This window comes from Myodes glareolus, chromosome 9 (genome assembly GCF_982192425.1).
Source record: "Myodes glareolus chromosome 9, mMyoGla1.1, whole genome shotgun sequence".
Taxonomy (NCBI): domain Eukaryota; kingdom Metazoa; phylum Chordata; class Mammalia; order Rodentia; family Cricetidae; genus Myodes; species Myodes glareolus.
In genome coordinates, this window is record NC_142034.1 from 28589084 (window position 1) to 28601451 (window position 12368).

The window sequence follows — 12368 nt, forward strand, 5'->3', positions numbered from 1 at the left end:
CTCCTGACACATGCTTTGAAAATAAGAGCAACTGCAGAAACAGCATACAACATGCTATTGGAACTCATGAACAGAAGAAAAAGCTTCACAGCAAACAGTAGCAGATTTAGATGTGATCTTTTTTTTTTTAAGTATTTATTTATTATATATACAGTGTTCTGTTTGTCTGTATGCTTGCTGGCCAGAAGAGGGCACCAGATCTCATTACAGATGGCTATGAACCACCATGTGGTTGCTGGGAATTGAACTCAGGATCTCTGGAAGAGCAGTCAGTGCTCTTAACCTCTGAGCCATCTCTCCAGCCCTTAGATGTGATCTTATAGGTCAGTGAGACTCCAGGCTCCCTGAATAATGGAAACCAAGTCACATTCATACCAACTCAGTGCTGGAGCTCCATGTCAGGAGCTCACACATACCAGGCAAACATTCTGCCACTAAGCTAACTGCAAGCCCTTGGAAATCAAGTTTAAATGTTATACAGGCAGGAAACCAGGAAATCTGCCATTTACCTATGTATGTGTAAAAGCCACAGAGAAGCAGACATCTAAAAACTATTCTACCACAAAAGACAGAGCCGAAAACAAGGAGTGGGGAGAACACTCTAACAAAATAGAACTACTAGACAATGTAGCTAGTGGTAGCAAGAACAGAAAAGAAAGACACCCACCAAAAAAGAAAAGACCACAAATTTCAGAATAAATACATCTATAAATGATATAAAAGAGTATCTATGTATAGAGACCTAACAACTAGCCCTAACGTGATGGCACTGTGTTTTTGCTTGCCCAGAAATAACTGTTCTATTGAAGTGCTCAAACCTGAGTAATAATTTACACAGGCCCCTGTGATGACTAGAGAAATATAACGTGGAGCCAGGCATCCCTTAAGGGTTGTTCACCTTTTGCTCTAGAATGCCTGGCAATCCTTGGGGCCAGCAGGTGAAATAAGAATAGAATAATGAGCTGGGAGGTGGTTGTGCACGCCTTTAATCCCAGCACTTGGGAGGCAGAGGCAGGTAGATGTCTGAGTTCAAGGCCAGCTTGGTCTACAGAGCAAGTTACAGCACAGGCTCCAAAGCAATAGAGAAACCCTCTCTCGAATCCCCCACAACCAAATAAAAGAATAATGGGCCATGAGGTATTAACAGCTTCCTTTGCTTCTGTAAATCCTGCCTAAGGATATAGGAAAGGGGATGAACGGTCTCTTTATTACTAGATAGCAGGAAAGTAAAAACAAGTGAGGAAGTAGAACAATTTTCCTGCCCAGCTGTGGGTTCCAATGGATAACTGAACACTCACCTTTCTGATGGCCACCTTAAAATTCACCTTAACCCTCCTTCCCACGTGGCCTGCTGTATTGGCTCTAAGGCTGTTATCTTCAGCTAATAGCATGAATAAATTCATTCAGCAAATTTGAATTGAATCTAAGTCTCTGAATTCTCCCAGGGAATTTGAATGCCACAACATAGGAGCTCAAGAGATGGCTCACTGGTTAAAAGAAATCATTACTATTGCAGCAGACTGGGTTTTATTCCTAGTACCCACATGGTGGTTCAAAAGCATCTGTAATTCCAGTTCTAGTGGATTAGATGCTCTCTTACCTCTGTGTGTACTAGGCATAAGTAGTGTACATACATACACGTTTAGGTAAAACATTCATACACATAAAATTTTAAAAAATATAAAGTACAAAAGCAACTATCTAAGAAAAAGGATAAAACTGTTTTTGTTGGTTTTGTTTGTTTGTTTTGTTTTTCAAGACAAGATTTCTCTGTGTAGCTTTGGAACCTGTCCTGGAACTCACTCTGTAGACCAGGCTGGCCATGAACTCACAGAGATCCACCTGCCTCTGCCTCCCCAGTGCTGGGATTAAAGGCACGTGCCACTACTGCCTGCCTGAAAACTATTTTTTCAAATCAATGAATTTTATTATAAGAAGTTAGTCGGAAATTAAACCTAAAAATTACAGGGAAAAGAATATAGTTCGGTTTCATATGTTCAGTATTACCTAACAGGGTATTTAGGAATGACGAAGAAACAAAATTTAAAAAAAAAATAGAGAACTATTGAAACTGAGAGATGAATTTTCAGGTGAAAAGACTTACTTCAAAGAAGAAAATACAAAGGACGACCCTCGTGTAGGAGGTCCTTCTGTTTATGTGTTGCTTTCATTGGTTATCAATAAAGAAACTGCTTCGCCTGATAGGGCAGAACTTAGGTAGGTGCAGAAGACAGAACTGAATTCTGGGAGGAAGGAAGCAGAGTCAGGAAAGAGCCACCATGGAGCTGCCAAGTCAGACATGCTGAATCTTTCCCGGTTATGACCTTTTGGTGAATACAGATTAATAGAAATGGGTTAAGATCAAGATGTGAGAGTTAGCCAATAGGAGGCTAGAGATAATGGCCAAGCAGTGTTTTAATTAATACAGTTTCCGTGTGGTTATTTCGGGTGTAAGCTAGCCGGGTGGTGGGGATGAACAAAGGGGCCCCCCTCTCCTTGCAACACGACCCCCTACAACCAAATACAGGTTCATAAAGTTTTTAAAAAGAAGAGAAAGCAGCTGGTCAGTGGTGACACACACCTATAATCATAGCACTTGGGAGGTAGAGGCAGATGGATCTCTGTGAGTTCGAAGCCAACCTAGTCTACAGAGTGAGCTCCAGGACAGCCAAGGTTACACAGAGAAGCCCTATCTCAAGAAATTAAAAAGGAAGAGAAAGCTGAGTGTGGTAAAATTCCAGTACTTAGGAGGTAGAAGAAGATGAGGAGTTCAGGGACTCCCTGGTCAACTGAGACCCTGCCTCAAAAAGTAAAACATAAAGAATGAAAATCTGTGTTTAAAAAGAACAATTAAAAAGCTTTAAAAGGGGTATGAGGATGAGTTCAGTGATAGAGTACCTGACCTAGCACGTATCAGGGCCTAGGCTCAATCCTCAGCACTCGACAGAAGAAAAAAATGTCAAGTGAAACTGAACTCGGCAGCATGTGTCTGTAATACCAGAATTTAAGAGACTAAGGTAGGAGAATCATCAGTGCAAAGCCAGTCAGGGTTATATTGAAAGACTCTGTCATAAAACCAACTCAACCAAACAGAACTCTGAGATAAGGAAGCAGTACCTTCACAATTTCCAAGCAAAGTGTTTTCTATTCTGCACTTGTGTATTTAGCCAAATTACCAAATTATGAAGCAGGTCTACATATGATATTTGTCACATTTAATTTCAGTCCTCAAAAATTACGGCTCATGGACCCTTTAAAGTTCCAGAAAGCTGGTAAGAAATAAACTCTGTAGAAATAAAGGCATATATCAAGAAGCAGATGACATGGGATACAGTAAATAAAGATGAAGATATTCCCAGGTATTGTGGGCATATGGCAGCATGATAGGCCTCCAAGTGCCAAAGAGAGAAAAAGTAATAATCAATGTGAGCCAGTCAGTGTCCCTGAGTGTATGTGGTACTTTGCCAGGTCTTTCAGGCAAGCCCCACCCACCCCTTCCTTTGCATTTCAGTGATTTTTAGTATCTCTGCCTGGTAATTAAAAATAACAGTCGGGTAATAGGTCACCATGTATAGCTGTATAGTGGATAAAGAAGCCAAAAAAATGCACAAAAGTGTAGTGAGGGGCTGCGGGAGCCGGGCGGGACAAAAAGCAGGCCTGCCCACAGCTCCACAGCCCCTCACTACATACAGATAACCCTCCTCCATCACAAAAGACTCAAACTTATTACACACAAGTCTCTGCTTTTGAGAACTCCTGCAGAGCCTGTACTAGCACATAACAAAGAGCCTCGGTGTCCTGTTTCTCTGTAGAGAATGCCTGAAACAGTAGGAGTAGGTAAACAGCATGCTTTACATGAGAAAGGAACTAGAAAGCAGAGGGACAGAGTTGTGAAAACATCTGGATTTGAGGTCTGGGCACACTGAGGATCTTACACTTAGGAACTGCACTGCCTATCAATGTTAGTGAAAAGTCCATGGAACACTATAAAAAGAAAATAAATTTAACAACTCAACATTTCACCAATCCCAGAAAAACATAAAGCATCAAAAGAAAGTTTATTTTATGGCTAAGATGTAATAATTGTACAGTCATACTAATATCAATAACAAATTCTAATTTAACTAAAATTAAGATACAATAAAATTAATAGAATGAAAAGATGGATGGTCCTAAGTGTCATTTCTAGTCCTGTTGTAATAGAAAAGAATAGAGAAGCAAGATTTGAGCCTACATAAGTCTTTCCTTTCTAGGGTTATTCTTATCCTGAAGTCCATGCATTTAACCATTACTTCATAGTACTCAATGCTTATGCTTAGTAGGGATTAATACATGATGCATGCTTATGGCTGTTGTGGTCTGAAAGAAAATGGCCCCCAAGGGGTGTGGCACTAATAGGAGGTATGGCCTTGTTGGAGGAGGTGTGGTCTTGTTAGAAGAAATGCTTCACTGTGAAGGCAGACTTTGAGTCTCATATACGCTCAAACCATGCCCAGTGAGACAGCTCACTTCCTGTTGCCGACAAGATGTAGAACTCTTTCAACTCCAGCTCCAGCTCCTGCACCATGTCTGCCCGCAAGTTTCCATGACGATTATGGTCAAAATCTCTAAAACTGTAGCCCACAATAAATGTTTTCCTTTTTATAAGAGTGGTTGTGATCATGGTGTCTCTTCACAGCAAAATGAACCCTAACTAAGACAATGGCCATTATTCATTAAAGGAAAATCTGTTTAGGAAACTCAAAGCTCAGTTCTAATCAATATATTTTGGAAAACTTTGATTATAACAATATCTGACCATTCTCCTGTTACGATTAAACAGCCTTCCCACATAGATTGATACTACATTCCCTAGTAATGAAATCATTGCAGTTCTAAACAGAATATATTTTCTTCTTCCTCATTTGTGAGAAAAAAAAAACAACCAAAGTTTGATCAAATTTTTACTTCCTCTACTTTGTTTCCTTACGCTATAGGAATTACTTCCTGGCTCTTTCCTCCTTCATCTGCTATTGTGTAACTATATCTCCTATAGAACCAGGTGACACCATGTTATTAAGGGAGCTATGAGAGTGATTAGGCCATAAGAGCTCCTCCCTTGGGAGCTGGAGAGATGGATCAGAGGTTTAAGAGCACTGGCTGCTCTTCCAGAGGTCCTGAGTTCAATTCCCAGCAACCACATGGTGGTTCACAACCATCAGATAATGAGATCTGGTGTCCTCTTCTGGCCTGCAGGCATATGTGCAGGCAGAACACTGTATGCATAATGAATGACTAAATAAATATTTTTTAAAAAGAGCTCTCTCCCTTGTGAGACTGAGGTAAGGTCCCTTGGAAGAGATACTTTCCATACAACATTAAGCTAGTCTGTTCTTCTGCCTTCTACCAAAGGAAATTGTGTCCTCTCCTCCAAGGGATTCAGGAAGAAGGTATCACCTTGGAAACAAAGAGCAGCCCACACTGGGCAACTGAATCAGCAGGGCCTTAATCTTGGACTTCTTAGCTTGAGAATTATGAGAAAATAACTCTCTATTCCTTATACATGAATTAGTATTGCACCTATTGTTGCAGTAACATAGATAAAAATACCATCCTCCCTTATGTCCTCATTCCTAATGCTGCCAGATGAATTTCCCCCAAAATTTAAAATACAAACAATATGCAATTTCAAGGGCAGAAACTGAATTTTACAGTACCAGTATTTCTTTAGCACAACATGAACAAGATCAGAATGCTAGTCAGAATGAGAAAAAAGACAGACACTCATCAAATGAGTGTTTAGTACCTTGAACCTTTATATCCACTGAGGTCTTTGTCCATATCCAATTCAGGAGTGGATTCAATGATTGCTTGAACTTCTGATTTCTCTTCATTTTCAGCAGAATCTACGGGTAGAATATAATGAAATAAGTGCACATATTCTATTTATTTATGAAAACTCTCTCGCCTTTATGGTTTTAAATACAACTACTTGAATAAACATTTTTGAAAACTCTCAAGGCTGTGTTCTAGGAAACATGAAGTTATATAATGTCACATATTGAGATTACAGTTAATCTCCAGAACCAGTAAGTAACCAAAGCTAGTGCTTTCATCTGTAGTTCTGGGACACATATCACAGGGACTGATATCATTCCTATTTAAAGGGGATGCCAACTGCCCACAATAGTGGTTCATGCCTGTAATCTCAGCATATTGGAAGTAGAGGCAGAAGGTACAGGACTTGAATGAAGGTCATGCCTGGTCACACAGTGAGCTTGAGGCTAGCCTAGGCTACATAATACTATCTCAAAAAAGTAAAACAAACGAACAAACAATAAATAAAGAGGGTTGTGGTATTGGCATGATTTGCACATGCCTGCAGTCCCAGATATTCAGAAGCTAAGGCATGAGAACCACTCAGTTCAAAGTTACAACACAGTGAGGCTCTATCATAAGCACACAAACCCATTTAAGGCAGAGTAACAATATTAAAGGTGGAGGACTTTAAGCTCTCTTCTTAGTCACTAACATTTTTCTCTCGAAAATTTTATAACCATTACTTCTTTTAAACTTACAATTGAACATAAAAAATGATCTATTTATTTCATATATTTAGAGCACGTAATACTTGTAAGAGATATATTTTCTCATCCTTGTACTTTGTGAGCTGACTGAATATTTTGCTAGTAAAAACTTGGAGTCACTTACCGGTAGATACATTCCTAGTCTCTTGGGCAACCTGTACTTCTATGTGTTTGCTTATCTCTGACTTATTTGGTGTGTCTGTGCCTTTTACAGGTCCTTCATTATCTTCCTTTGAGGGAGTATCAGGAGGAATTGCTGACACATCAGAATTTGCTGTTGAAGCTGGAGTGGTAGCTTTAGATCCACCTTGACTAATATCAGAAAGTTCATCCTATAAATAAAAATAATGAAGAAGAAAACTTTAAAGAAAGTAATTTATTCTAAAATACCTTGAACATGAGTTAAGAAACAAACCTGCCCAAAGTTGTATTTAAAAAAACAAAACATACATAAAGAATCACTGATGGTAGACTATCTATAAATAACTGGATAATAGTTAAATAAATCTTACAGAGCCAGTGAGGTAGGTGGCTTAATATAGCAGTTCCTAACCATGGGTTGTGATACCTTTGGAGAACAAACAACCTTTTCACAAGGGTCACATATCAGATAGCCTACATATCAGATAACAGTAGCAAAATTACAGTTATGAAGAAGCAATGAAAATAATTGTATGGTTTGGGGTCACCACATTAGAAACTGTATAAAAGGTCGCAGCATCAGGAAGGTTGAAAATCACAGGTTTAGTGGATTTAAGTGCTAAAAGTGTAAATAAGCCTGGTGATATGAGTTTCACCTCTGGAACCCAAGCCAAGATAGAAAGACAGAACTGCTCCAAAGTTATCTGCTGACCACTACATGTATACTGTACACAATGTACACAATATCATATACACTCAACAATAATAAATACAATTTACTTTTTTGTTGTTGTTTTTGAGACAGGGTTTCTCTGTATATCCCTGGCTGTCCTGGAACTTGCTCTGTAGACCAGGCTGGCCTCGAACTCAGAGATCCACCTGCCTCTGCTTCCTGAGTGCTGGAATTAAAAGCATGTGCCCCCACCACCATCACCTGACTATATAATTGATTTTTTTAAAAAAGAAAAAGCTTTTTTCTTTAGGTAAACATGAGATTTTATAGAAAGAAAATTGGAGAAAAAAAAAGATTGAAATTATATGTAGGGTGTGTATATCAATGCTTGCCTAACACTTGTGACAAAGGTTTAATCCCTAGCACTATACACATAATTTGAAGAGTATCAAAATAAGAGAATAAGCTATTTTTAGTAAATCCATACAACAAAATACTACACAGCATTTAAAAACTGCATTGTAAGGCTGGGCAGTGGAGGTGCACACCTTTATTTAATACCAGCATTCAGGAGGCAGAGGAAGGTGGATCTCTGTGAGTTCAAGGTCAGCCTGGTCTACAAAGCAGACGCCAAAACAGCCAAGACTGTTAAGCGGAGAAACCCTGTCTCAAAAAAAAACCACCCCCTCCAACACACACATACCCCAGAAATACCAAAACACTGTGTTGTAGTATCCAAGTATAGTAGCTCATGGCTGTAATCAAGGCACTTAGGAGACTGAGACAAAAGAACTGTTAACAAAGTTTAAAGCTAGCCTGAGCCACACTGGTCTTTAAGAAAGGGGAGAGTGGAGAGGTAAGGAGAGGAAGAGGGAGACCCCTGTATGTAGGGCTGTGGTGTAGCTTGGTGGTAGAGTGCTTGCCTAAGATGCATAATGTTCTCAAATCAATTCCCAGCAACACAAAAAACAAGGTTAAAAACAGGGCTATGTGAAGTCTGAACGTTTGTTATTACTTGTATCATTTGGGGTGTATGTGTTTGCTTTGTTGCTTTGGTTTTTGGTTGTTTTTTGAGATATGGTTTCACTCTTTTGCTATATAATGCAGCTGGGCTAAATCTATGAGACTCAGACAGGTCTTGAACTTGAAATAGCCCTCCTAACTCAGCCACCAGAGTGCCGGTATTCTCAGTGTGGAGTACTATACCCAGCTCCAAAGTTTTTGTAAAATGACTAAAAGTATCATATAATTTTTCTTATTATGATACCTTGTCATTCTTTCAAAAAAAATTTTTTTTTCCTAGACAGGATTTCTCTGTAGCTTTGGAGCCTGTCCTGGAACTTTCTCTGTATACCAACCACGCTGGCCTCAAACTTAGAGAGACCCACCTGTCTCTGCCTCCCGAGTGCTGGGATTAAAGGTGTGCACCGCCACTATAAGTGCATGCTACTTTTATGATAAAGGAAAAGGTAAATTCTAAACAAATTCAAATGTAAATAATTAGATGCATTTCTCTTTTGGTTTGAAAGTTTTGAAAAAAGAGAGAGAAACCCATTCACATTTATTAGTAACTCAAGGTTATACACACATTATCAAACTGTTTGACATGACCCAGTGTAATATAAATCACATGTAATAAAGTTAGCTGAACTTTATTTATTTAAAGTTCAATTTAAAGTGATAATTATTTTCTTCTGTGGATCTCAAAAATGCTGGACTCACTTCTAATGGTAATGAAAACAAAAAGGAACAAATAAATTCTGCTGGTTTCCTCCTACCTACCCCAAATAAAATAATTATGAATTCCTTGGGATGGTGGGTGGCACCTATCATAAAAGCATCTGATAAAATCTGCAAAGTCAAGCAAATCAGCTTGTTAGGAATAGAATCAGGAAAACTGACTGTCATATCTGGATCCAAATGCTCACAGTGCAACAAGTATGAGTCACCATCATTTCAGCGTCAACTCTTTGTCTTTGCTTTGATGTATACTCCATTAAACAATAAAATAGCTGGTTAACTTATATTTGTGTTCTCATATGCCTGAGTTCTTACTTGTTAGAGGTTTAAAATAATCTGTGTTCCTATGGAGGCTTTCGTCACTGTATGGACCGTTCTTCTGTTAGCTGGAACTCAGGGATGCAGCCTGAGCATCAAGGATATCTATGCTTTAAATCTGAGAGGGAGCATTTTCAAAGGAACCTTGGCCTTCCAGACAGTGATGACAAAGTTCCTATGAAAAGCAAAATAGTCCTTTGACTAGAAGTCAAAAATATGCTTGACGCAGCAGAGTCTCCTGCCTCTGTCTCATGGAATGCTGGGATTACAGGTAGAAGCTACCTTGTCCAACCCTGGAGTTTTGAGATGTTTTATATGAATATGAACATGCCTAACAATACACATAAAATCACACACTTAAATCTGGGAGTTGGGATGGTGGCTTATACTTTTAATCACAGCACTAAAAAGCTAAGTCAGAAGGATAATGAGTTTAAGATCAGTTTGAGCTACATAGAAACCTTGCCTCAAACTAAAAAACAAACAAAAAACAAAACAAAACAAAAAAACAAAACAAAAAAAACTGAGCGGTGGTGGCGCACGCCTTTAGTCCTAGCACTCAGGAGGCAGAAGCAGGTGGATCTCTGTGAGTTCAAGGCCAGTGTGGTCTACCAAGTGAGTTCCAGGACAGCCAAGAACAGTTGAAGGCTACACAGAGAAACCCTGTCTCGAAAAACCAAAAGAAAACAAAAAGGAAAAACAAACCAAAAAATTAAGAGGCCAACCTGTTCTACATAGCAAATCCCTGGCCAGCAAAGGCTACACAATGAGACCTTATCCCCAAAATAAACATACATAAATAAAGTAAATGTTATGTTCTTTTTACTATGAAGTTAAAAAAAATTGTGTCATTACTTTTGGTCTCATAAAAGTAATCTACCTCTGTGTCACTTCCTACTGGGTTTTGTTATCCGGCTACTGAAAGTCTAGAAACTAGAGGATGACTAGTGGTTAGGAGTCGTAGCTGTGCCCCAGAGGACCCAGGTCTAATTCCCAGCACCCACCTGGCAGCTAATAGCTGTCATCTAACTCTAGCTCCAGCAGATCTAGTGCACTTATCATGGCCTCCATGGGCGCCAGGCACACATATACTGCATAGATATACACACAGGAAAAATCATATAAAATAAAAATATTTAAGTCTTAAGCTGGGAGTAATAGTGCATGTCTTTAATCCCAGCACTGGCAATAGCAGTCCTGCATGGTCTACATAGCAAGTTCTAGGATAGCCAGGACTACATAGAGAGACCCTGTCTCAAAAAAAAAAAGAAACCACACACACACACCAGGAGGAGGAGGAAGGACTCTGTATAAGTATGTGTGCATATATTTGTGTATGTGTTCAGAGAACAACTTCAGGTGCCTTCCCTAGGCATTCTTCACAACTTTTTTTAAGACAGGGTAGCTCATTGGTCTGGCATATATCAAATAAGCTAATCTAGTTGGTCAGTGAGCCCAAGGGATGGATTTGTCTGCCTATGCCTCCCCAGCACTGGTATTAAAAATACCCGTCAGCTATCTCCCCAGCCTGTCTGCTTTTCAGATTTAAAGTTTTAAAATAGATGAACGTAAACAAATAAGTACTCCTATGAAATCCTCAGCTGGAACACCCAGCACCTTCTAATTTTATGCTGATATTACTCTCTCCCCAAATAAAATTCAGCCTTGAAAGCAACTGGTATAGACTCTTGGTTCACAACTCTACAGCATACAAGGTGCTGAGAGGATATATATTTTTAAAAAGGAGAAAAAAATGTTTTGTGTAATGAGATTCCTACATGACTCAGTGACTTGGGCTGGAGAGATGGCTCAGAGGCTATTCTTCCAGAGGTTCATTCCCAGCACCTACACAGTGGCTCACAACCATCCATAATGAGATCTGGTGCTCTCTTTCAGTGTGCAGGCAGAACACTATACACATAGTAAACAAATCCTTTAAAAAGGAGACTCATCATGGCTGTTCCTGGAACAAAGTTGAATGGGGCCCTGAGTAGAGCTGAAAAAACTCTTAAGCTGGGGAAGTAGCCCATGGTAAAAATGACACCCTGGGTTGTTTCCAAGGCTAGACAAGCTATGTATATACCCTGTATACCCTAAGCAAAAAACGTGTTGAAAGTTTCTTACCCAGAGTTGGATAAATGGAAAAACTGAATTTTTCACAGAATACACTTACATGGTTTAAATTTCAAAATGCTTACTCTGAAGGAGGAGCAAGTTATAGTCACAGTAAAGCCCTGGCAACCACTGTAAGTTATTTTCTTCTGTATTTCAGAGAATAACATCAATAGTCTTCCAAATTGAGCATGTGATATCTGGAGAATAGCAGTTTGAGAAAGTAACCAATAGTTAATCTCTTCACCATTCTCACCTCCTGCTCTACAGCCTTCAGAGGTTCAGGACTATGGCTGACCTGGGTAGAGGGAAAGATTATAAAAGAAGAAAAAAGATATATGTATTTACTTGTTGTTAACAAATGTGTATTTTTGGTTTACACTATTTCTTAGGTTATAGCTCCATCTATTACCTCCTGTCTTTAAAATGAGGGTTTTGAAAGTCAGGTACAGCATCACTTGTCTGTAGTCCCAGTTCTGGAAAGCTAAGGCAGAAGACTGAAGGCTGAATGCTGACTTGGGCTTACAATAATTTCTGGGCCAGCCTCGGAACATAGCGAGTCCTTGTCTAGGGTGGAATGGCTTTCCAAGAAAAGATGCTTGTTGCCAAGACTGACAACCTGAGCTCAATCCTCAGAAGCACATGGTAGGGCAGAATCAGCTCCTGAAAGCTTCCCTCTGACTCCTACATGCACATATGCTCACACACACAATGTTTTTTTTTTTAATGTAAAAGACATTCATACCTTATCTCAAGAAACAAAAATTATAGTCAGGCAGTGGTGGTACAAGCCTTTTGTTCCAGCACAGGGAGACAGA

The 12368-nt window shown here is 39.3% G+C and overlaps 1 protein-coding gene across 8 annotated transcripts in view; it reads right to left on the bottom strand.

Moving 5' to 3' along the window:
* Positions 1-12368, bottom strand: part of Spag9 (sperm associated antigen 9) — a 129474-nt gene that overhangs the window by 49394 nt on the left and 67712 nt on the right. For 4 of the 8 annotated variants that reach the window (XM_085695669.2, XM_085695668.2, XM_048446902.3 and 1 more), the window contains 3 exons: positions 11807-11848; positions 6691-6898; positions 5786-5885 (listed from right to left, as the gene is read on the bottom strand). In XM_085695669.2, coding sequence (XP_085551795.1) covers positions 5786-5885; positions 6691-6898; positions 11807-11848 — 350 coding nt within the window. The remainder of the gene's footprint in view (positions 1-5785; positions 5886-6690; positions 6899-11806; positions 11849-12368) is intronic. The other 4 variants (XM_048446903.3, XM_048446907.3, XM_048446911.3 and 1 more) reach the window with 1 other exon arrangement.